Raw genomic sequence first — 26253 nt, 5'->3', positions numbered from 1 at the left:
TACATGTGAAGTCTTTCTGTGATTGATTAAAAAGGGATGAAAAATTCATCATTCAGGTAAGTAACCTCAAAGGTTGGAACATGCACAATGCACTTGAATTATAGAAAATAAAGGAACGAACTGAGAGCATGGGCATTCTTTGTTCTTGTATGTGGCAAAACTTGTTCAAGCTAGCCAACTGCAACTAAGAAATCTCTGACCAGTTTTTTCATAGCAAAATGCCATTTAACCATTTCTCATGCGACATATGTATATATACATCCTTGGACGGGCAATTCCCTACAAAGTGAAAGTAATCCTAGAGTTTATAGAGCAGCTGAATTACTTTTACAGGCGGCAGAAGGGGTCCCATCCCCCTCCTGCAGCCTTTACCAGGCTCTCCCGTGCTGTGTCCTGGGGCCACAGTGAGCGGAAGTGATGATGCTCCTCTCACTGTGTGATGTCAAAAACCAGAAGCAATGGGATTTTGGTCTCATGTAAACAAGTGATTACTGGCTTTTAAAAGCATCCGATCAAACAGATCTTGATTTGATCCGATGCTTTGAAAGCTAGAGAAGAGATCTGGAGTCTCATCTATCCCAGATCTCTCAATAAAAAGAAACTGGTCACTGCCCTTGCTAACACAAGGGATGTTGTTCACCCCTTGTAATAGTAATAAAGTTGATAAAAAAAAAAAAAATTAAGGTAAAAAAAATAAAATAAATTGAAAAAATATATTATAAAATGAAAATAAGTTAAAGTACTCCGTGCTCATGCGCAAATAGGTCCCACTCTCATATCTAAACACGATAGCTCCACACGTGAGGTATCGCTGCGAACGCCAGAACGAGAGCAAAAATTTTAGCAGCGGACCTTCCATGCAACTCCAAACTGGTAACCTGTAAAGGCTTTTAAAGTGTCGCCTATTGAGATTTTTAGGTGCTGTAATTTGATGGCGTCCCACAGGCAGCCGCAATTTTAAAGCATGACATATTTGGTATCTAGTTACTCAGCGTAACATCATCTTTTATATTTTACCAAACAATTGGGTATTGTGTTTTTGTGCACTCAAAGTATATTTTTTCTGAAAAATGTGCATTTGAAGAACTGCTGTGCAAATATCGTGACTTAAAAATACGCAGCACCCACCATTTTATTCTCTAGGGCCTCTGCTTAAAAAAAATGTATAACGTTTAAGGGTTCTAGGTTTTCTAGTAAAAATGTTTTTCTCTATCGTTCATTGACAGACGCAGCTCCATAGTCTTCTTGACCATTGGGTTATGCTGCCCCCTACAGGAGTAGGACACTAGCCAGGAAAAAAACTTTACCATGCCTATAGGGCAGTCCCTGCAGGCATACACCCATACTCTCTGCTATAGCCTTCAGTTTGTTTCTGCCTAGTTTAGGCGTAGGACCTAGTTCCCGGCTGGGACTTCGGTCTTGGCGCGTTCTTTTATTTTTAAAGGGAACCTTTATTAAAAAATGTAATTTTTGTTAGCTAGTTAAGTTCCTGAGAGAACTGCATTAAACAACCGGCCTGGGTTTCGGACTGGATATCCTAGATCCTTAAGATCGCCCGGCCAGCGAATGTGTGCAGGTTATAGCTCAGCGCTAGGCCTCGCCACGACAGAGCCCCAATGGACGCGGGCTGGCCCGCGAGTGAAACGTATCGCCGGGACATGCACGACCTGGTGTGGCCTGAGTCGCAGTGTACCCCTTGGCCGGCAGCAGCCCCACCCGGAGTGGAGAGGTAGTCTGTCCGGAGTGGCGCCACCCGATATCGTTGGTATGTTGAGTAAATTTCCCCTCATAACTCTGGCAGTCTCGGGGTGGACGTGGGCCCCTCCCTGGCAAAGTCAGACCCCCGGGTACCCCTCATTTCCCCTGGCCTCTGGGTAGGTGCCAAGGCTCCCCCAAGGCCTCCCTCCCCACCAGTCATAGAGGTACCTACCTCAGGGGGTGGTCGTGCTGAGGCAACTATGGGGGGGGTGGTAATCCTGGTGGGAGTCCCTGCCGGGGACCCCCCGATGCCACTTATCTTTTGGAACTCTTAAGGGGTCCTGAACACCGCATGGTGCTCCGTGGGGGCCGCCATTTTCCTGTAGAAGCGTCCTGCCTCAGTATAAGTTTTCCCCAATAGAAATGCATGGACGGCTATATTTTTGTGGTTTCCCCATAGGAATGCATTGGGCGGCCATTTTCTTGGAGTCCGTGATTGCTGGACAGCAGGGAGCAGCTAGGCCTTTACTCTATTGCATGACCCAGGTATTTTCTCTTCCTGTAAAGAACGTTTTTTCACCATAGCAGAACGATCCTGTCCTCCATATCGATTGGTGGTATGTTTATTGGGGTCCCTGTAGGTCTTCCTCACTCACCCTGCTATTTGCAGTGCTAGTGGCTGGGACTTGTAGTACCGCTGGTGCAGCGGTGCGGTCTGTTTTTTTGCAGTTTCTTAAAGTGACACTGCAATATTCCAGGGTTCATAACGGAGTCCCAGGAACAAATTTCACCTAATGATCCCCTACTTGCGATTGCGATGCCCTCCGGGTCGCAACCCCTGTCTGCTTTAATGGCAGTTTTGGAAAACCTGGTGCCAAAAGTGGATGTGATTATCAGACATACCACTAGTAAAAAGCGCCCTATGTCCTCCCCTGTATCCTCAGATTCTGAGGTAGATATGGCCACTTCGGACGCATGTCACCCTGAGGGAATCTGCATCATCGCTCTCCGATGGTGAAGGACGATATATATCCTCGTCTGCAGCCGCGAGGGAAAGCGCACTGGTAGAGGAACTTGGTGTCAGTGCGGGAAAGTTTAAAAATGGCGAATGATTCTACAGCGTCAGGGACGCAGGTGTCTTTTGGCACACGCAAATCCCAGAAATCGGGCAAGGTTTCTCTTACGTCCTCCGACAGTCGCCTCCTCTTCATATTCGTCACAATGGGGTTATGACCTTTGCTCCGTAGGAGTAGCTAGGCAACAGAATATGTCAATATTAAGGCTTTTAACATATCCCACCCCCAGGGCGTTGTCCCCTCAGTCAATACCCTCCTACTTCCTGTATCCATACCTCAGTTTCAATGTCTAGCTTGTCAGGAGTAGCTGGATGTCTCTATGCTGGGGCATTTTGTCTCAGCCTTTTCTCTTTTTTTGATTTTATTTGAGTTTTTTTCTCTCTCTTAGCTGTTACTTTTGTCAGCATTAGTTAGTCCTTCTGATAAAGAGGATCATGCGGGCTGGGTCTCGGGCTGACCCCCCCCTGGTCGCAGGTTGTGGGTCAGTGGCTTCCCAGCCTGCCATCGAGCGTTCAGTCAGGTATTTTTCCTGGCACAATGAACGACCCATCCCTGTTCGCTGCAGGGATGCTATGGTGAGGTGGCTACCTCACTGGACGCCTTGCGGTATCGCTCCGCAGTTCTCCTGCGTCCTGGCTGCGACTCTCCCTGTCCCATGTGCAGTGGCTTGATCGCTTGTGCGGGTTCCCCACGCCAGTTAGGAGGTAAGTGTATCTGTGTGGGGACCTGTCTGTTTGGGGGGTGTCAGTCTGGGACTGTGTAACCCTGCCCCTGTTCACACTGTTGGACTCCCTATCTGTCTTAGCTGCACTCTGTGGAATGCAAGGAGGGGGGCTATACTGCACTGTCTCTGTGTCAGAATGTGTGCTGTCTTTTACTGTGTGACAGGCTGTGTGCTGCGGGGCATGATGTGGATCATGTTGTGCATACTTGCGGCGACCGCTGCTGCGGTCCGCCATTGTTTTTACTGTACTGCATGTGTACTGGTGTTTCACTGTGGGCGGGAGCGGCGTTTTCGGCGCCAAGCGCCGCCATTTTGGCGGCGATCGCTCCGGCCTCATGCTGACACTGCAGGCGGCCATTTTCTTGTAGCCCTCCATAGGCTTCAATAGAGCGCCCTGTATTGCATCACTTCCTCTTCTCCTGGGTGCACCGATCGAGGCAGCAGCGGTGGTCTCTGCAGGTTTTATCCTCTGTCCTGAATCCTTGCCTGAGTTTGTGCTTTTCCCTGTGGGGGTCGGCTTGTGCTGGTGTGTGAGTGCGGTGGGCTGCGCTGACCGCGCTTTTAAAGGGGCAGTTACCCTTTATTCTCCTGCAACATTTTTTTGGGGGCATGGATTCTCAGGAAAGCAAATTTCCTCTCACTTTGGTGGGAAGCCAAGGGGCTGCTGCTTCCCCCCCCCCCCCCAGGGGGTGATTTGGCTGCTGTTGTGGCTAACCTTGCTGCTCAGGTGCAAATGCTGGTGGCTGCTCAATCCACTAAACGGCCCAGAGTTTCAATTTCCTCTGATTGCGAGGGTGAGGGTGATGGGGCTGCTATGGCTGGGGTCCCGTTCCTCCCTGGATCTTGTGGGATCAGAAGTGGAGGCTGAGGTGGAAGGGGTTGATAATTCTCCCCCTGGCTCGTCTGGCTTGCACTCATGGATGAATTGGTTGCTTCTATCAAACAAACACTGCGTTTGCAGGATGAGCCATGTCCTCCTGCTGTTTTAGCCTCCTATGGGACGCAGCGGAGACGCAGATCTGCACAGGTTTTTTCCTTGCACTGATGATTTTAAGCGCGCTGTTAGCGAACAGTGGCGCAATCTGCGGAAGCCTTTTGCTGTGCCAAGTAGGTTCAAGCTGCGTTATCCTTTCACGCCCGCTACTGATGAACGTTGGTGTGTGCCACCTCCGGTGGATCACGCGGTAGCGGTTTTGAATAAGTCTACTGCGATTAAGTCTACTGCGATTCCTGCTGAGGATACGCCGGTGTTCCGGGATGCCACGGACAGGAGGCTGGAGTCTCTTACCCGTCATACTTATTCGGTTACCGGTTCTATGCTCAAAGCTATTTTTGCTTCACTTATGGCAGCTCAGGCTGTCGCAAATTGGACGCAGGTGCTTAGGCGCGTCCTGGTGGCTGACTCTGCCCCTCCAGAGACGTTGGCTATGGTGGATCAAATTCATCAGGGTGTCATGTATTTGTGTGATGCGGACTTGGATATAGTTCCGTTGGCTGCACGTGTGCACAGTGTGGCGGTGTTGTCACGCCGCCTGATTTGGCTGAAGTGTTGGTCTGTGGACCAGTCTTCGCGCAAGACCTTGGCTAATCTACCCTATAACGGATCTCGACTTTTTGGCGATTCCTTGGATACACTGATTAAAGGGATCACGGGTGGTAAGAGCACGCTCTTGCCCCAATCCCACAAGGCTAAGGCGGCTCCTGGTAAGAAGACCGCTTCTTTTCGGCCCTCTCAGGGTTCCTTTCGTGCCTTTCGGTCGCACTATAAGGGTATGCCGTTCAAAGGCCAAGGCCCCCAGAAGAAGCCGTGGACAGGTAAGCAGAAGTCCGGCCAGTCCTGATCCGCTGCCCACAACAGTGCGGCCTGAAGGGGCGCCCTCACCCGGTTCTGATCTGGCTACAAGATCGAGTTTCTCTCTCGGCCGGAGAGCAGATTTTTTCCCTCAAATCTTCAACTGTCTCCGGAGCGTTTGCGGGATCTGCACCTGGCGGTGCGGGACCTGCGGGCTCAGGGAGTAGTGGTTCCGGTACCTCATCGGGACAGATTTCGGGGGTTCTATTCCAATCTGTTCACCGTGCCCAGGAAGGAGGGCAAGGTGCGTCCGATTCTGGACTTGAAGGCTCTGAACCGCTTTGTGCGGGTTCGCAAGTTCCGCATGGAATCCCTGCGGTCGGTGGTGGCTGCCCTGATTCAGGGGGAGTTCATGGCCTCCATCGACTTGAAGGATGCGTATCTTCACATCCCCATTTTCGAGGGTGACCAGAGGTACCTTCGATTCGCCATTGCGGAGGATCATTACCAATTCGTGGCGCTGCCTTTTGGGCTCGCTTCGGCTCCACGGGTGTTCACCAAGGTGCTTGCACCGGTTCTGGCTTTGTTGAGAGCCCAGGGCATCTCTGTCCTGGGGTATCTGGACGACATTCTGGTTCGGTCTGCGACCAACCAGGGTCTGGTGTCAGACCTGTCCGTCACGATTCAGACTCTGCAGGAGTTTGTTTGGACGATAAACTTTCCAAAATCGACGCTGTGCCGGTCGGTTCGTCTTCCCTACCTGGGGATGATTCTGGACTCGGTCCAGGCGAAGGTCTTCCTGCCGGGAGACAAACTCAGGTCTCTTCAGGAAGAAGTCGGGTCCCTCAGGGACGTTCCGTGCTCGTCCATCCGGACGTGCATGCGCTGTTTGGGATTAATGGTCTCGGCTTTCGAGGCGATTCCCTTCGCCCAGTTTCACACGCGGGGTCTCCAAGCGGAGGTCCTGTCCAGGTGGGACGGGCGACCGCAATCTCTGGAACTCCAGATTTCATTGAGTCATCGCACCAGAAGGGATCTTCTGTGGTGGCTCCAGTCCCCGACGGTGTCGGGGGGCAAGTCTTTTCGTCCTCTCTCATGGACGGTGGTCACCACGGATGCCAGCCTGTCGGGCTGGGGTGGTGTTCTGGGCGTTCTGTCCGCCCAGGGAACTTGGTCGGTGGAGGAATCCTCCCTTCCGATCAACATTCTGGAACTACGAGCGGTAAATCTCTGCCTTCGACGTTGGACGGACAGGCTACAGGGCCGTCCGGTTCGGGTGCAGACGGACAATGCCACAGCGGTGGCCTACATCAACCATCAAGGGGGCACCAGGAGTGCCCGGGCGGCTCGGGAGGTGGCCGACATTCTGTCTTGGGCCGAGACACACGTCCCGTCGATAACGGCAGTTCACATTCCGGGGGTGGAGAACTGGCAGGCGGATTATCTGAGTCGCCAGACCTTGGACCAGGGGGAATGGTCACTTCACCCGGATGTCTTCCAGATGTTGTGCGCAAAGTGGGGTCTTCCAGATGTGGACCTGTTCGTGTCTCGTCTGAACAACAAGGTGAAAAGGTTCGTGGCACGGACACGCGATCCTCGGGCAGACGCGTCAGACGTGTTGGTAGCTCCGTGGCATCAGTACCGACTGCTGTACGCATTTCCACCGATTCAACTGCTGTCCAGGTTCCTTCGCAGGTTGAACTCGGAACCGCACACGGTGATTCTTGTGGCACCGGACTGCCCTCGCCGGTCCTGATACGCAGACCTCGTGAATCTGGCGGTCGACGCCCCGTGGCGTCTGCCTCTTCGAGAAGATCTCCTGTCTCAAGGACCGATATTCCATCCTGCTTTACAGTCGCTGGCTTTGACGGCCTGGCTGTTAAAACCGAGGTCCTGAAGGATAGGGGTCTCTCCCCTGAGGTCATTCACACTTTGATCAACGCGAGGAAGTCTTCCTCGGGGAAGGTCTATTACCGTGAGTCCAGGGGGGCATTCCCCTCGCACGTACTCGGTGTCTAGGGTGTTGTCCTTCCTTCAAACGGGTGTTGACCAGCGTTTGGCGCTGGCTACGATCAAGGGTCAGGTGTCTGCGTTGGCCGTTCTTTTTCAACGTCCTGTGGCATCTAACTCCTTGGTTAGCACTTTTGTCCAAGGGGTGCGGCATCTGGTCCCTCCTAGGAGGGAACCCCTGCCTCCTTGGGACTTGAATCTTGTTCTGTCCGTGTTACGACATGCTCCCTTTGAACAGATCAGAAAGATCTCGTTGTCCATGTTGTCCAAGAAGGTTGCCTTTTTGGTGGCGATCACTTCGGCTCGCCGGGTGTCGGAGCTGGCAGCTTTGTCCTGCAGGTCTCCGTATCTGGTCGTTCACTTGGATAAGGTGGTCTTGCGACCTAATCCTTCTTTTCTTCCGGAGAGGATTTCGGATTTTCACCTCAATGAGGATATTGTCCTACCTTCGCTCTGCGCGAAGCCCAAGCATCCGAAGGAGGTGGATTTGCACTCCCTGGATGTTGTTCGGGCGATCGGGGTTTACCTGAAATCGACTGAATCCTTTCCCAAGTCGGATTCCTTATTTGTCCTTCCAGAGGGTCCTCGGAAGGGCATGGCGGCGTCGGCTTCTACCATCGCCAAATGGATCAGACAGACCATTGAACAGGCATATGCTTTGAAGGGAAAAGTTCCTCCTATGCCTGTGAAGGCGCACTCTACCAGGTCTCGGAGTACGTCTTGGGCCTGTCATCATCAGGCTTCTGTGGCCCAGGTGTGTAAGGCGGCGACTTGGTCGTCCGTTCACACCTTCACGAAGTTCTACAAGGTGGATGTTCAGGCATCGGCTGATGCTTCCTTTGGCCGCAAGGTTCTTAGTGCGGCAGTTCCTTAGGGTCCCTTGTTTTGGGCCCTTGGCTGTTTGGGATATAATTTTATCCCTAGGTTATTTGTTTTTTCCTGGGTTGTTGCTCCTGTTGAGCACCTTTTTTCATGCTGCCCAGCTGGTTTCCTTCCCTTGGTAAGGTTCCTTTCTCTGATGTGGAGACGGCGTTGCCTTTGGGCGCGACTGCGTTTCCCACCCCTCATGTTTGCACTGCTTTGGGACGTCCCCATTGTGACGAATATGAAGAGGCGGCGACTGTCGGAGGACGTAAGAGAAAACTGAATTTTTGTAAAATCTTACCTGTAAAAGTCCTTTCTCTGAGTCCTCCGACAGTCGCCGCCCCCGCCCCTCTTTTGGGGTTTGGTTGTATACTCTACTGCTATTCCACTGAAACTGAGGTATGGATACAGGAAGTAGGAGGGTATTGACTGAGGGGACCACCCCCTGGGGGTGGGATATGTTAAAAGCCTTAATATTGACATATTCTGTTGCCTAGCTACTCCTACGGAGCAAAGGTCATAACCCCATTGTGACGAATATGAAGAGGCGGCGACTGTCGGAGGACTCAGAGAAAGGCATTTTACAGGTAAGATTTTACAAAAATTTCGTTTTTTCCTTGTCCGGAACTTTTTGACAAGATTGTCAACAAACAGTGGGGGCGCATCAAACGGATGTTAGTGGTGCCTAAGCATTTTAAAAGGCGCTACCCATTCGCGGACGCATTGTCGGCCCTACCACCGAAGGTGGACCATCCGGTTTCCAGACTGAACAAATTTACTGTGTTTCCCCAGTCTTTACAGACCCTGTGGATAGACTGATTGCGTCTTTGTCCCGCCACTTACACATGGTAGCGGGCTAAATACTTAAACCGATCTTCATGATCACTTTGGTCTCCCAGACCATAACGGAATAGGCAAATTTACTAAAAAGTGACTTGGAAACAGAATAGCGCTCTCTGGGTCTGACTGAGCTAACGGACCAGATGGTCCAAGCACGATTATCTATATGTGATGCGTCACTAGATACGGCCCCCCTGGTAGCCAGAGTGTCCACGGTGGGGGTAGCTATTAGACGCACGGTGTGGCTAAAAAGCTGTTCTGCAGATCAGGCTTTTAAAAAGGCTCTATCAGATCTCCCCTTTTCGGGAGACCATTTGTTTTGGTTCCTCATTGGATGAGTTAATCAAAGGGCTCACAGGCGGGAAGAGTACTTTTCTTCCTCAGTCCGCCAAGGGCAGGTCACTGCGTAATAGACAGGGGCCTTATTTCACAGCCTACAGGCGGCCCTTTCGTGCCTCTGGCACGCAGGAGAAAGGATCAAAGCCATTTAGGTCTCCTGGAGGCTCCAAGAAGACATGGTCGGGTAAGCGAAGAACAGGCCAATCCAGACCTGCAGACAAATCCCCCCCATCTGCATGAAGGGACGCCCTCACTCATATTTGGGTGGGGAGGGGGCCTCTTTGCTTCTTTCCGGAACCATGGACTTCCTTTATTCAGGACAAGTGGGTCCATGAACTGATCCAATCGGGTTACAAGCTCGAATTCCGGTCTCGACCGTCGGACAGGTTCTTCCCATCCAATCTACGCCTATCTCCAGACCGGTTAGGGGATCTACGAGAGGCGGTACAAGATCTGCTGTTGATGGGTGATTGTGCTGGTTCCTTCTCGTGAACACTTTCAGGGGTTCTATTCAAACCTGTTCACTGTGCCCAGGAAAGAAGGTAAAGTATGCCAAATCCTGGACCTCAAGGCTCTGAATCATTGTGCGGGTACAGAAGTTGCGAATGGAGTCCATTCGAACTGTAGTGGCGTCTCTACACCAAGGGGATTTTTTGGCCTCCTATAGATATCAAGGACGCATATCTACACATCCCTATCTATGCTGGACACCAGCATTTTCTTTGCTTCCGCTGTAGGAGAGGAGCATTATCAATTTGTTGTATTACCCTTTTGGTCTCACCTCCGCCCCCAGGGTCTTCACAAAGGTGTTGGCTCTGGTATTGTATTACTGCGGGGGATTACGGTACTGGGTTACCTGGACGATCTCCTCTCAAGAGCAGACTCCCATTCAGCCCTGTTGGGCGACTTGACACTCATTGTACGGACTCTGCAAGAGTTCGGTTGAAACATCAATTTAAAAAAATCTGCCCTGGTACCATCCTAAAACCTGAATTATCTGGGCCTGACTCAAGACTCCGCTTCGGCGAGGGTTTTTCTTCCCCCAGACGAACTGCAAAAGTTGCAGGGGGCGATTCGTCTGCGGTTTGCTCAGTTCCACAAGAGACCCTTACAAAGGGAGATTTTTGTCAAATGGAACAAATATCTACAATCTTTGAACACTATGATTCGGTTGAGTCACAACACAGACTGCTCTACTATGGTGGCTTCACTTGTTAGCACTACGCTAGGGCAAGTCCTTCCTCCCACTGTATTGGACTGTGGTAACTACAGACGCCAGCCTGTCCGGCTGGGGAGGAGTGCTGGAAAAGCTGTGTGTCCAGGGGTCCTGGACAGTAGAAGAGTTCAGATCAATATTCTGGAACTCAGAGCGATGAAGCTTTGCCTGAGTCACTGGATGAATCGTTTAGAGCAGTGGTTCTCAACTCCGGTCCTCGGGACCCACCAACAGGCCAGGTTTGCAAGATAACTAAATTACATCGCAGGTGATCTAATTTGCTGCTCAGTGATTGCAGTATTCTAGTCTGCATCTCCCCAGGGTAATACCTAAAATCTGGCCTGTTAGTGGATCCCAGAGTTGAGAACCACTGGTTTAGAGGGTTGTCCAGTCTGGATTCAATCAGAAAATGCCACGACTGTGGCTTACATCAATCATCAAAGGGGCACCAAGAGTGTCTTGGAGGCCCGGGAGGTGGCTGATAACCTGAAATGGGTGGAAAAGTTTCTGCACATCCCAGGTGTGGAAAACTGGCAGGCGGAGTCCTGAGTTGTCAGGTGATGGATCAGGGGGACAACTCAGGACTCCGCCTCTGCACCCAGAGGTGTTTCCCCTCCTGTGTAACTGGTGGGGGACCCCCGACGTTGACCTGTTAGCTTCTCGACTCAGCAAGAAGGTTTAGGTTTGTAGCCAAGTCGCAGGATCCTCTGGCCGACACCACAGATGCACTGTGGCTCCTTTGGGGTCAATATCTGCTGATCTATGCGTTCCCTCCTCTGAAACTCCGGCCGTGGCTTCTGCGCAGCATAGAGGTGGAAGGGATTCTGGTCAATCTGGTGGCCCCAGACTGGCCTTGCTGGTCTTAGTACGCAGATCCGGTAATGTTGGTCGCCGATGCTCCTTGGAGACTTCCTCTCAGAGAAGATCTACTGTCTCAAGGGTCAATCTTCCATCCTGCTTTAACAGTCACTGGCTTTAACGACTTGGCTGTTGAAAGCCAGGTGTTGAAGAAAAGAGGTCTTTCTGACTCGGTGGTTCCAACACTGTTGAAGGCCAGAAAGTCTATTTCTAGGAAGATCTATCATTGTACGTGGAAATCGTACATCTCATGGTGCGAATTGCTGAAGGTGCAGCCTCGCCTTTTTCGGTGGCTAGGTAGGATTTTGACCTTTCTTAATAAAGGCGTCGAACAGTGGTTGGCTTTGGACACGATCAAAGGTCAAGTGTCGCCTTTGGCTGTGTTTTTCCAACGTCCTTTGGCTATGCGTGCCTTCATTCGTACTTCTGTACAAGGCATTTGCCATATGGCTCCTCCTAGTCGATCCCCGTTACCTCCGTGGGATCTTAATTTGGTATTGTCTGTTCTTCCTCTTCAAAAACCTCCTTTTGAGAACATTAGGGAGATTCCTCTGCTTACACTGTCTCAGAAGGTTGCCTTTTTTGGTGGCTATTACTTCTGCCCACAGAGTATCTGAATTGGCGGCGCTGTCCTGCCATTCACCTTATCTGGTGGTCCACAGAGATAGTCGTACTTCGACCCAACCAGTCGTTTCTTCCTAAGGTGGTTTCTGATTTCCATCTGAATGAAGACCTTGTGCGGCCTTCACTCTGTCCTAGGCCCAAGCATCCTAAGGAATCTGCTTAGCTTTCTTTTGATGTGGTTTGGGCAGTTTGTTTACGTGGCGTCTACTGAATCTTTCAGGAAACTAGACTTTGTCCTCGCCGAAGGACCTCGAAAGGGATTGGCTGAGTCTGCTGCGACCATATCCAGATGGATCAGATAGACGGTGGTTCAGGCTTATTCACTGAAGGGTCAGGTTCCTCCTTTCCCTGTGAAGGCGCATTCTACTAGGGCACTGAGTGCCTCTTGGACTTTTCACCATCAGGCGTCAGTGATGCAAGTTTGCAAGGCGGCAACTTGGTCGTCTGTGCACACGTTCACAAAATTCTACAAAATACATGTGTTGGCACCTTCGGATGCTTCTTTTGGACGCAAGATTTTGCAGGCTGCTGTTTAAAAGAGAAAACATTCTCTTTGAGGGTGTATTTTTTCTAGGTGAGCTCCAGTTGTTCCTGGTTGAGCTCCATGTTCACTGGTTGGCTAAGATTAGCCTTTGGGGAATTGGATGTTCTTTTCTGCGTTTTTTTTCCCGCCGCTCATGCAAATACTGCTTTGGGACGTCCCAATGGTCAAGAAGAATATGGAGCTGCGTCTGTCAATGAACGATAGAGAACCTTGATTTTTGACTTGCCGTAAAATCATTTTCTCTGCAGTTCATTGACAGACTCTGCACCCGCCCCTCTAATTATGAGTGGGATGGGGTTTTTTTTTCTTCTAAACACTGCTTGCAACAAAACTGAAGGCTATAGCAGAGTGTGTGGGTGTATGCCTGCAGGGACTCCCCCATAGACGTGGTAAGGTTCTTTTTTTTTTCCTGCCTAGTGTCTTACTCCTGTAGGGGACAGCATAACCCAATGGTCAAGAAGAATATGGCGCTGCGTCTGTCAATGAACTTAAGAGAAATGGATTTTACGAGAAGTCAAAAATCCAGTTTTTCTTGCATGTAGGAGAGGAATGTCAGAACTTGCACGGACTGGAAGTGGTTAATGTATGAATGCGCAGGACTGCTCATAGGCTGCCGGTACTGAACTGGCTCAGATAGGGTTGGTTCACACCTATGCAATTCGCTTTTGATCCATTTCTGCAGTGCATTTTTGCACAAGTTTTTTATGCATTTTTCACGCGTTTATTGATGTGTTTTGCACTTATTTTTTTATGCTTTTTTTTTTATTATTTTTTTTTTTTTTTTTTCCCCAATTTGGTGGATTAAAAAATGCAAATTGGGAGTATAACCGCACGGCATGCTTTTCTGCAGCTTCTCCATGAGTCTATTGAACCAAAAACGCACCATTTTGCTTTTAAAGAAAGTCCCTGATCCTTTTCAAAAATGTCAGCGCCTGAAAAAATCAGACGTGAACGTGTCACATAGGAGACCATGTTAAATGGACTGTAGTCTGTTTCTGCAAAAAAGCATTAAACACAGGTGTGTGAACTGAGCCATAGAGCGAGCAGAGTTTCAGAAGTGGTCAGTGACCTGCAATGGACTTACAGATTGTATAGTTGAATTCAAAGTGTGTATGTATAGGTGTGTGTGTTTAAAAAAAAATGTATATACAGTATCTCACAAAAGTGAGTACACCCCTAACCTTTGTAAATATTTTATTTTTTCATGTGACAACACTGAAGAAATGACACTTTGCTACAGTGCAAAAGTAAAGTAGTGAGTGTACAGCTTGTTTAACAGTGTAAATTTGTTGTCTCCTCAAAATAACTCAACACACAGCCATTAATGTCTAAATCGCTGGCAAGAAAAGTGAGTACACCCCTAAGTGAAAATGTCCAACATGGGCCCAATTAGCCATTTCCCCTCCCCGGTGTCATGTGACTCGTTAGTGTTACAAGGTCCCAGGTGTGAATGGGGAGTAGGTGTGTTAAATTTGGTGCCATCGCTCTCACTCTCTCATAATGGTCACTGGATGTTTAACATGGCACCCCATGGCAAAAAATCTCTGGGGATCTGGAAAAAAAAATTGTTGCTCTACATAAAGATGGTCTAGGCTATTATAAGATTGCCAAGACCCTAAAACTGAGCTGCAGCGTGGTGGCCAAGACCATACAGCGGTTTAACAGGACAGGTTCCACTCAGAACAGGCCTCTCCATATTTGACCAAAGAAGTTGAGTGCATGTGCTCAGCGTCCTATCCAGAGGTTGTCTTTGGGAAATAGACGTATAAGTGCTGCCAGCATTGCTGCAGATGTTGAAGGGATGGGGGGTCAGCCTGTCAGTGCTCAGACCATACGCCGTACACTGCATCAAATTGGTCTGCATGTTGGTCTGTCTGTTGTCCCAGAAGGAAGCCTCTTCTAAAGATGATGCACAAGAAAGCCTGCAAACAGTTTACTGAAGACAAACAGACTAAAGACATGGATTACTGGAACCATGTCCTGTGGTCTGATGAGACCAAGATACAATTTTTTGGTTCAGATGGTGTCAAGCATGTGTGGCGGCAACCAGGTGAGGAGTACAAAGACAAGTGTGTCTTGCCTACAGTCAAGCATGGTGGTGGGAGTGTCATGGTCTGGGGCTGCATGAGTGCCGCCGGCACTGGGGAGCTACAGCTCATTAGGGGAACCTTGAATACCAACATGTACGCTGACCTACTGAAGCAGAGCATGATCCCCCTCCCTTTGGAGACTGGGTCACAGGGCAGTATTCTAACATAACGACCCCAAACCCCTCCAAGACGACCACAGCCTTGCTAAAGAAGCGAAGGCTAAAGGTGATGGACTGGCCAAGCATGTCTCCAGACCTAAACCCTATTGAGCATCTGTGGGGCATCCTCAAACGGAAGGTGGAGGAGTGCAGGGTCTAAAACATCCACCAGCTCCATGATGTCGTCATGGAGGAGTGGAAGAGGACTCCAGTGGCAACCTGTGAAGCTCTGGTGAACTCCATGCCCAGAAGGGTTAAGGCAGTGCTGGAAAATAATGGTGGCCACACAAAATATTGACACTTTGGGCCCAATTTGGAAATTTTCACTTAGGGGTGTACTGTACTCACTTTTGTTGCCAGCGGTTTAGACCTTAATGGCTGTGTGTTTAGTTTATTTAGTTACATCGTCATACAAGCTATACACTCACTACTTTACATTGTAGCAAAGTGACATTTCTTCTGTGTTGTCACATGAAAAGATATAATAAAATATTTACAAAAATGTGAGGGATGTACTAAATTTTGTGTGTGTATGTGTGTGTATGTATATATATATATATATATATATATATATATATATATATGTATGTATGTGTGTGTGTGTGTGTGTGTGTGTGTATATATATATATATATATATATATATATATATATATATATATATATATATATATATATATAGTAATTTCACGATCTACCTTCCTTTTTAGTTCAGTGCAGGTTAGTGATTCTTCTCCATATGTCAAATGGTTGTGGTTGTGTAGTTGCTCACCAGAAAAAAATCACTTATATTACAAAACAAATGCAAATATGTGCAAGAAAGATTTATAGCAGTCTTCAGATGGTTCACTGAGAATGACAATTGTTGCATGTGGTCACATCCCTCTAATATGTAAAAAAGTGCATGCCCTAGCACTCTTCTCTTTATTCTACCTTTATCACCTAGAGTCACTAGATCAAGAATGCAAGTAAGGAATTCAGGATCAGGATGACAGACCCATATCACTCACCTTTTGAAAAAAAAAAACACTTTTATATTTCTTTGCTTGTAGGTTCCCTTTTAAGCTCAAGTTTAGCCAAAAAAACAACTTAACCCTATAGCTTTGCTCACATCACTTACCTTTTAAGAAGTATGTTCCACAATGTGCAGGCAGCTGGATCCTGGAGAAAGCTTCACTGCAGGGGTGCCTGTCCTATTCCGGTCTATGAACTTCTGCTGCTACAATGGTTAACAGCTTTAGGTTTTTTAGGCAGAACAGCAGTAAGGCTTGTCTAATGGTCCCTTCCTTCCTCCTTTTCCATTGAGAAAAGTGCTTTCATGGAGTACTTACAAGAGTTCACTCACAGATTGTGTTACAGGCAGTAGAATCAGTGAAAAAATGTACACTATATTGTCAAAGTATTGGGACGCCTGCCTTTTAGATGCACATGAACTTAAATGGCATCCCAGTCTTAGTCTGTAGGGTTCAATATTGAGCTATTATAGCTGCAAAGGATGGTCCAACTCAATATTGAACCATATGGACTAAGACTGGAATTCCATTAAAGTGTGTGTATAAAGGCAGGTGTCCCAATACTTTTGACAATATAGTGTAGGAGGAGAAAGGGAGGGGACGTGCTCCCATCACACCATTTATATTTCTTTTTTGCCTGAAAAACTGAAGTGGTTAACCACTGCAACAGTAGAAGTTCAGGAACAGGAAGAGGACAGGCATCCCCTCACAGATTTCTATAGGGTCCAGCTGCCAGCACAACATAAAACATTTTATTTTACAGAGTGATGTGATTAAAGCTGTAGGTTTTTTTGTTTTTTTTTTGTCCCCCTTAGCTAAACTTCAGCTTGAACAGTGTGAGACTATTCTTTAAACTATTAAGGGATAACTAAGGCTCCGTTCACATGTAGGCATTTTGGGGTGTTTTTGGGGCATTTTTCTGCTCTAGGATCAGCTCTCAAAACGCCCAACAAGACAAATCCTATTCATTTCAATGGCCCCTGTTCACATCTGAGCGTTTTGACGCTGTGAGCAAAACGCCCAATGCTCAAAAAAGTACTTGAGCTTCTTTTTGGGCAGATTACAGGCGTTTTCTATTGGTCTCTAATCTAAAAACGCCTGTAAATCGCGGTAAAAAAACGCGCGAAAACACTACGCTCAGGTGTGAATGTAGCCTAAAGGAAATGTTTTTTTTTAACATTTTGAATAAAGTGGAGAGGGATTAGAACACCTGTCAGGTTTTATTGCGGTCTGTGCCCTGTTAGGGAGATTCACCCTCTCTATTTGTCTTGTTTACCATTATTATTGAAAGTAAAAGAAAATACCAAGTCTTGGGTTGTCACTAAAAAAGTAATAGAGGGAAAATCTTCCAATGGGGTCACTAGTTCTGGTGACCTGGGGTTCCCCAAGGAATTCCTTTTTAATTTCCAAGGATTTCCTCTTGTCTCTTTCCTTTTGTCTATGAGACAGGAAGTGAAGGGAAATCTCCGTAATGGGACACAGATGGTTAAAAAAAATCTGACTGGTTATAACCCAAAATCTTGCCCATAGTTCTACTTTAACCGGATTCACTTCTCTGCTATTGCAGTCATGTCAGTCTTCCCTCCAAGTATTCTATATAGTTATATAGAGTTTAAACCTGCTCATTTTAGTGAGCATCTACGTACAGTCAGCCTTTCTATATAAAATAATTAAAGTGTTGGTATTTCATGTTCTATTTGCTTAGGAGCATTCTTAAATAGAAGTCAGTGTGATATTTCCCAAACATTCTCTGCAGGTGAATTAATCAGTAATTTTAAAGCTCACGCACCAGGCAGGTTTACCTGCGGGCAATTTTCAGTGAATTTCACATTGACTGCTTTTTAAATACTGTATATCCCTTAGTAGCCTTTAGAAAAGGGACTCTGTTTAGGCAGGTGAAAAGGTGTTTTTTAGATAGATAGATAGATAGAGATATAGATATAAACTAGATTTATCTAGAACTGTGTAAATTGAACTTTTTTAGGCCCGGTTCACACCAATGCATTTTTTAGTGCGTTTTCAGTTTTGCAGAAACATACTGCAATCCATTTAACATGGTTTCCTTTGGATCACGTTCACATCTGTGCATTTTTTGGAAAGGACCAGCAGGTTGTACATTTTGGTTCCATAGACTTCAATGGATCTAAAACATGTATTAAAAAACGGAAAATGCATCAACTGAAATCCACATAGGTGTAAACCAGGCCTTAGACGCCAGGAAAATTAATTTGTGTTCTTCTCTTTTTCATCTTCTGTTTTGTATATTTATTTAGTCCTCTTTATAGTCTTCTTGCTTTCCTTTTGTATTTTTCTGCTCAAAATTTTCAATTTTTCACCCTCATGAGCATCTTCTACTCTGTTCTCACCATAGTGTTCTTGTAACAGGTATCTCGTGGACTGCGTCCCACTGGTGGAAGTCGAGGACATGATGATAATGGGGAGGAAGCCAGATTCAAAGTGCGTTTTCACCTATGTCCAGTCCTTATTCAACCACCTGAGGCGGCATGAGATGCGTCTACGCAAGAGTGAATTTTAAAAAACCCCTGTAGTCTCCCTTGACGTCTCCTGGCACAGCACCAGCACCGTGCAGCTAATGCCACTGCACAACTTCACAAGTAACCCCAGGATCACTTGAAAGACATTTGTTGGGGTTATGTTGTACTGTTAACAACCTGTTTCTTGGAGTTACTGACTGTATATATGACTCTGCTTTTGTTTACGCCTCTTCACCCTAACTTGCGTGTGTGCAGAGCCTTTTAATACATTGCCATGCAATGCACTGTATCCCTATGGAAGTACTTAGGCAGTTATCAAGTGCTGTGCTGGTAGGAATCTATCACTACCTTCCATCCCTTTCCCCTTCCACAGATTTAATATATTTAGATAGTATTTTAAATATAGCACCAGGTAAGCGCTGGAACTTTATAACAACCACAAGCTATAGAACAGTCACCAGAGTCCCATAGCTTTCAGCTATCTTGCACAATTCACTGGTTGTCTGCGCTGCAGGAGTTTCTGGAATGGAGCTAGAAGCACTCAGGTCTGAAGAAATAACCTCTTTTACTATTGAAATGCATGACAGCGGTACCAACTATAGAGAATATCTAATCAGAATTTTGTGCAACAGTAAAGAAATGTTTATTTTTATGAAAACTGCGAAAAGTAGTACAGGCATACCCCACTTTTAAGTACACAATGGGACCAGAGCATGTATGTAAAATTAAATTGTACTTCAAGTGAAGCAACACCTTTTTTCACTTCTCAATGCATGTAAATACACTATCTCTATGGGAAATCTTGGTCAGCTTGACATGGCACTGTTCCTGGTTTTTAACATTGGCGTCTATAGGAAATCTTGGTCATATTGACATGGCACTGCTCCTGAACCGCAAGTGACAGGAACACCAAACTTGGGAAACATTTTAAGGGGATCCAGGACTACGACATTATCGATTACCAAGGCAAGCTGGCCAATCCCAAAATCAGATATGTTGTAGTCCTGGGTCCCCTCACCCTGCTCCCCAAGTTTGGTGACGCTGCCACTTAAGGTTCGGGAGCAGTGCCATGTCAAGCGGACCAAGATTTCCCATAGATGCTAATGTTCAAACCCAGGAGCAGTGCCATGTCAAGCTGACCAAGATTTCCCATAGACTCCAATGTGTCCGTACTCGCAAGTGTACGTAAAGCGCGGTATGCCTGTATTACATAGGTGCCTTGGGCTCAGGGAACCTGGCACCTACACACTGTAGGTAACACAAAGTAACCTAAATATGTTAAATGAACAGCAACATGGTGCTTATTATAGCACTACGTTCCAAAGAGCTGAGCTGTACTGTAGTCTGTGTCACTGCCCTATAAAATCAGGAAAACTACAATATCTCTAGTCAGAACAAAAAAAAGCGTTTGTATCCAGTACTGCTAACACAGTTTTGACTTTGCATTTTTAATTACTTAAATTTTAACTTAAAGATAGGTGAACAATCTTGCTGGGTGGAAAAAGTAGGGGTTAAAAAAAAAAAAGATTGAAATACATCATTAAATTCTATACCAGGCTCCTTTAAATTCCAGTCACATGACCAGAAGCCTAGGGATTTGATTACATGTCCTGCTGAAGGGGAGAATCGGCCAATCTCTGATCTTCAGGGATCACATGACCACCTGCAGAGGAGGGAGTTTAATTTGGTATTTTCTTTAGGGAAGGGAAGTATTTCAGCCTTTTCATTTCTATCCACCACAGCAAGACATTAAACAGTTTTAAAAAGGCACTGTCACTTTCTCATTCAGGGCAAAGTGACAGTGTCTGCCCTAAAATGGCAAAGGGAGTGTCTCGGAGTTAACATTTAAGTATTGGCCTCACCTGCAGAGTGTTCTTGGTAATATGTGCAAGCCCTACCCAAGCCACAGCAAAGTAGTCTGTGTACAATGACCCTTTATGTAAATCTTTGACCCGGTTTACATCTGCGCCCTTGTACAGAGTAAGCCCTGGTTCACACTGCTGTGATTTAAGAGTTCAGTATCGCATGACTAGTTGCACCCCATTGATGGCAATAGAACCGTCTCATCAGCTCTGACTTGGAAGAAGGTTCCTGCACTACTTTGGGGCAACTTCAACACAGCTTGCATTGACTTCTGTTAGAAAAGTTGTATGTAAGCCGCGATGCAGTCACACAGGGATGCTGGCTTTAAAGTCTTGCTAGTGTGAACCGTGCCTAAGTTGGGAAGCACAGTCTACGTTTTTGCACTTTTACATATATTGCACCTTGCACAGCTCAGCTAACATAGACGTAAAAGAAAATCAAACTGATTTTCAGATTTGTAATACGTTTCCTGTTCACTGCAGTGAATGCAGCCCTTGGAGTATTCTTTTAGTGCGCTAGGAATGTGAAGACGGAGGCTCTTTTTTAACCTTTTATAGCATTGATGTGTGAACAATCCCTTTTTATAATCCTGGATTAACAGATGGTGGGAAGTAAAGTGGTTTTAAAGGGTTTTTACCTTTAATTGCCTTCTTTGCATTAAGGTGAAAACCCTACCGTGTTCTGCTTCCCTGCAGTCAATTTTTTAATGTCAACCAATTACTGATGAACCAGCCCAAATTTACTTGGTGTGTGGCCCTGTTGGTTTACCCCTGCCCAGCACAATTTGATTTGAAGAATCAAAATAGCCAGGCAAAAAATTGTAAAACAGTTGCATCCAGTCAGGTGCAGCCACAGTTTGGGTATTTTGATAGCTACTGGGCTGGCTGTCGGAGTATAATAGCTACAGCAGGAGATTTGTCCATCTGTGATGTAGAGCATGGGTGGAGGAATCTGTGGCCAGCCTTGGTGTGACAACACATGCCTGAGCAGAACATTTTATTTCGACACTAATATACCTAAGAAAAATATATATATTCTTTGATCATTGGCCCTAACCAAGCAATGACATTGGGATGCTTGCTCCTTCTCTATCTGGAGAAGCCTACATTGAATATCTTGTTATGCTACACAGTAAAATGCTGCAGATTGGCCAAAGGGCTTTTCTTTACACCGATTTATCTGACCATTTGATACTCTTATGAGGAATCCCCATTACTGCACAGTGAATGCTTGGTAAGGTAGGTGCAGATAATGCTAGGTTGTTGAGATAGCTTGTTACCATCTAGATAAATGTAGGACTCCTCCTGAGTACAACTGAGTGTTACTATCTTTAGGAATGGCACTTTATTGTATTGTTCTACAGTATTGAGTCTTTTGTTTTTATTATTCCGTTTTTAGAGGCGTGTTGTGTGAGAAATGTTCTTATTTATCACTTTTAAATTAGATTATTAGATGCTTTTTATTAAAAGCAGGACTTTTGATGTAGTTGTCCACTTTCTTATGCCCCACATAGTTTTATATTGTATATCCATGAACAGCCTGTAGTACCAGGAGCATAATCTAACCTAGAGCAGAAGGGTTTTTTGGCTTTCTTGGTCTTCTTACATGTTAGATGTTGTATGCTAGCTAAAATAACACAGAAGGATGTTTTTTACAGCCCTGACCCCCAAGAAGATGAAGACCTTTAACAAAACATTAGAAATATATCCCAGCAGTCTACTAAACTCACACATCCCAAATTGGACGCAAAGCTTCCACTTATCCTTTGGTTCAGTGGTGTCCATTCGTCACCATTTTTATATAAAAAAAATGAAAACTATAGGAAATGTAGATGTCTGTTGCAGTCGATTGCCTATTTGATTTGATATTCTAGCTAATACTATGAGAAGTATAAAACAACTCTTTTCCTGTAGTGTGTAAATTCACCACACCAAGGCATCAGAAATCTGTGAATAAGGTATTGTATAACAGAAATTTTGATTCATCTAAAATGTGGTGAAAATGATCTTCTCCAAAAGTAGGTGAAATTATGCTGATCCAATTGTCACACTGGACCACAACTTTTAATGGAGAGTTCACCTCTGAAGTCAATGATTTTATGGAACAGAGTTCTTGCTGATTCTTTCTTGCAGTAAACCATAGCAGACAATCAGAATTGATATTGCTAATGCTTGGGACATGATCAATTCTGATTGGTTACTATAGGTTACTGCAATCAAAAGAACTCTCTATTAAGCCTAAAAGAACCTTTAGTTTATTCACACTAAATCTGGGATGTGTTTGCCAAAATCAGTGTGGTTGATTTACTAGTGCAAAATCTGGAGCAGCTAAGCATGGTAGACAATCTGCTTCTAACTTCAGCTTGTTCAATTAAGCTTTGACAATGAGGGCCTCTTCACACTGGTGCGATGGAAGACATCACATATGATTCGGAGCGCACTGCTATGCAAATCACATGCAGTGTCTTTGCGATGCAAATTCATCCATGCAGATTGTATGGGTAAATTTGCATCACATTCGGACCAAACTCACACAGGACTCTTTTTTTGGTACGAACCAGAAACTGATCGCATGGGTGTTCACACCCATGCAATCCGATTCCTGTCCGAATTGACAGTTTGCACTGCGATATGCAAACTAATCTGGGGGTGTCATTAACTTTGTATTGACACTCCCAGCAGTGCGCATATGGCAGTGTGAACTGCCTGCGAGTCGGGTGCGATGTAGGAACCTGCAGTGGATTCGCAGGGTTCCCGCATCGCACCAGTGTGAACCGGCCCTAAAACCTTGGTTTCTATGCAGAGCTGCACCAGATTTTGAACACTTCAGTTTTAGTAAATCAACCCCAATGTGTATACACCAATGAACTTCAAATTACAATCCACAAAGAACTAAAACCAATATTAATCAACTGTCTAGATTGCTTCAACACGAAAAAAACCTGAGCCCTTATGGGGGGATCCTGTATGTGTGTTGGCTGTCAACTCTTAATAGACCCTTTTATTGTGACAAATAAATTCCTATCTGGATCAGTTCCTACAGCTTGGTGCTATCATGGTTTCTCGCCATACAAGGTCAAATATATCATGGCTAGCACACCCAAACATTTAAATACAAACCACTGCATGGAGTGTGCAATTAGGTTTGCAGACTCATTCCATCCTGCTCTTGGCTTTCATCTTCATCTACCATGCTAACGCCGACTGCCAGGTGCAGAGGTTTAACATGAAATACATTTTTGCCTACCTAAACACTAAAGTAGAAGGTGGCCATTTTTCAGTTATAATCTAAAATTTCATCACTCTGTATGTCTTTGTTTTTTTATTGAAGTACTGCAAAGGGTTTTTATTGATGTTGTTCTGTGGGCTATACTCATCTGTTTTCTTCTACCCCCTTCTATGGCTACATTTTAAAACACACAAATATTTAGAACCCAGGCCATAGAAGTTCAGAGTGTGAGTGCCTAAATTGATCATGTTATACCCTCAAATGCTTTTTGGTTTTATTCCTATCAACCATTATCATACTTGACTGACATTCAAATAAAGAGCACATATATGCAGTTCATCAGAGTCTAACAAAGAAACAAAAAAAAAAAAAAAACGGGTTTTATCATTGTTATGTCTGTTGTGAACAGAAAGCTTATATCACTCCTCATACACAGCTTATGTGTACAACTATTTTTATACACCAGCGTGTTATTTTAATAAAGTTATATTGACTAATTTCTGGAGTGTTTTTTCTTTTTGTTTTTTTTTTTAATACATTTTCAAACTTCTACATACAAGCATAGCGGATGTATATTGGGGCCCATTCACTCCAGATGCAAGGGGACGCATTTGTGAACGCATTCCCACTGTATGGACCTTCCAAAATCAATGTTACCTAAAATACATAGTTTACACCATTGCTGTGCAGTGAAAAAAATACAGCAAGCTGCCTTTTTTTCACAACATAAATGCATGTCAATTCAATCTTATTAATATGACTGGGTACGTAAAACAAATTTGGCTCCTTAGATGATCTGTCCTTCCCCATATCAAAAACCCTTAGAAAAAAACTCAAACGCATGGAAATGCCACTGTGGAAATGCATAAAAAAACCACAGCATCCACATTACCGGGCTAACCAATGAGAAGTATTTCTTTATTCTGTGACCCCCCTTACCAGGAAAAAAAGAAGCCTCAGATGCGCTTCTCATTGGTCCGCATAGGCACGTGGCCATGACATACGCTATTGCAAGCGTTACGATGGATACTCCCTCTGAGGCTGTATATTGCAGTGTATGGACCATTGCACTGGCAGCATGGGGATCATGGCTGCTTTGTGCAGCGAGATCAGGAGGGGTTTGACAGGATATTTGGCGTTCACCTTTTTCATTTTTTTTTTTTTTTTTGTGACAAGGTGAACTTGTATTTTAAATGCAAGGCTCAATAATGTTTAAATACATATTCATTTTTCATCCACGGAGAGACATGGGAAGTCCAATTGGGTTTTTAAAGGAATGGACTGGAACAAACATAAAATATGTAAGCCGGGCAAGGATAAACCCTATGATAACCAGCATGCCTCAGTTTTTTTATTTTTGTTTTGTTTTTTTTCCTAGTGCACTAGGAGGATAAATGTAATTGCTCTGACTCTGCGAGAAACGTTTAAATACTTTTACTAGTCTTTGTCTTGGAGTTAATTTTGAATTTCTGTTTTTACTGTTTTCAATCAAGACTGTTACATACTGTAGTTGGTATAACTGGTCTTTACATGGCAGATATCTGGATTGGCCTTTCCTCAGCCTGGTTTTGGGGTGCTGTACCTACCTAACCTGAAATGTGACATTTGGGCACTGGGATCAGTTTGTGGCACTTTTCAGAAAATCCTGTACTGGTAGAAGTTAATCACAAAGCTCTTTCCAGATCTAGAGCTGTAGCATTGCCCTAGCACTTGACCTGTCTGAAAACTCACTTGATCAAGAAGGGAACCAAGAGCCACCTCTTTGAAAGGCAACCAAGGGTGCAAATTTCCCACAACTGGTTTTGCAACAGAAAAAAATCCCATCTATGAGTGTGCTGGAACTATCGCTTTTGATAGGAAATTTTGTAAGACTGGGATCTACTGTATACCAACTTTAGAGCCACCAGTGACCCACCTTAACAGGAAAAACCACCAGAGTAAGAAGGCTAATTAAAGGTCCACCTAGTCCTTTCATCTACTTTTAGAGTAGGTGTACTCGGACCCCCTGAGCCTTCATCAGCCCAAAAAACCCGCTAAGCCCTCTGGGAGGCCTTCAAAATGAAAGTGCCCCCCAAATTTCCAAGTGGGGGGGTTGCTAATCCTTGCAGGTCTTTGCATAGTTTGCCTTACAGGCACCACTTTAGGCTTGGTGCCACTGCACAGATTGAAAGACCATTTCCTGCCCCGTTGGACTCTTCTCAACACAGGGTTTCTCTATTTGATTCCCGTCCGCTAGCTTGCTTGCTTTGACAGTGTGTCATCTTGGTCACTACCCTCCTCCATAACACTTCTTTCCTCATGGCTGGCAAGGTCAGCAGTGGTACCTTGTAATCCCCCTTTTTTTTTTCTTCAGAGGAACTCTGCTGGACACTGATATGACACTGCTGGACACAGTATGACTGTATCTTCACCATCAAGTAGGCTTAAGAGTCCTCCCAGTGGCAGGAGAGGTAGTTTGATTTCTGCTGAGGACAACACTGTGGACATCTTTCCCATTTGTACTGATTCCTTTTAAGGGTGGTTCCCTAAAACAGTGTTTCTCAACTCCTGTCCTCAGGGCACACTAACAGGCCAGGTTTGCAAGAAAACTGAAATACATCACAGGTGATGGCATTTGTTGCTCAGTGATTGCAGTATTCTAGTCTGCATCTCCCCAAGGTAATACCTAAAATCTGGCCTGTTAGTGTGCCCTGAGGACCGAAGTTGCGAAACCCTGCCCTAAAGAACAGTTCTTCCCAACTGGTAGTTCCTGGAAAGAAAGGTTCACAAACCAAACTGCATCTCAGACCCTGAGTTGAAGAGAAAGGACGGCCGGTGCCTCCC

General features: G+C 45.7%; 1 protein-coding gene across 1 annotated transcript in view; it reads left to right on the top strand.

Annotated features, from left to right (window-relative positions):
* The window catches only part of SMTN (smoothelin), a 269740-nt gene extending 250734 nt beyond the window's left edge, over window positions 1-19006 (top strand). Inside the window, exon 19 of the mRNA XM_082260465.1 lies at window positions 18230-19006. Within this exon, the coding sequence (XP_082116591.1) occupies window positions 18230-18380 (151 nt within the window). The 3' untranslated portion in view covers window positions 18381-19006. The remainder of the gene's footprint in view (window positions 1-18229) is intronic.
* Window positions 19007-26253: the final 7247 nt, after the last annotated feature.

Source organism: Pelophylax lessonae (assembly GCF_965119305.1).
Source record: "Pelophylax lessonae genome assembly, chromosome: 1".
NCBI lineage: Eukaryota > Metazoa > Chordata > Amphibia > Anura > Ranidae > Pelophylax > Pelophylax lessonae.
This window is presented reverse-complemented; position numbering and strand designations above follow the sequence as displayed.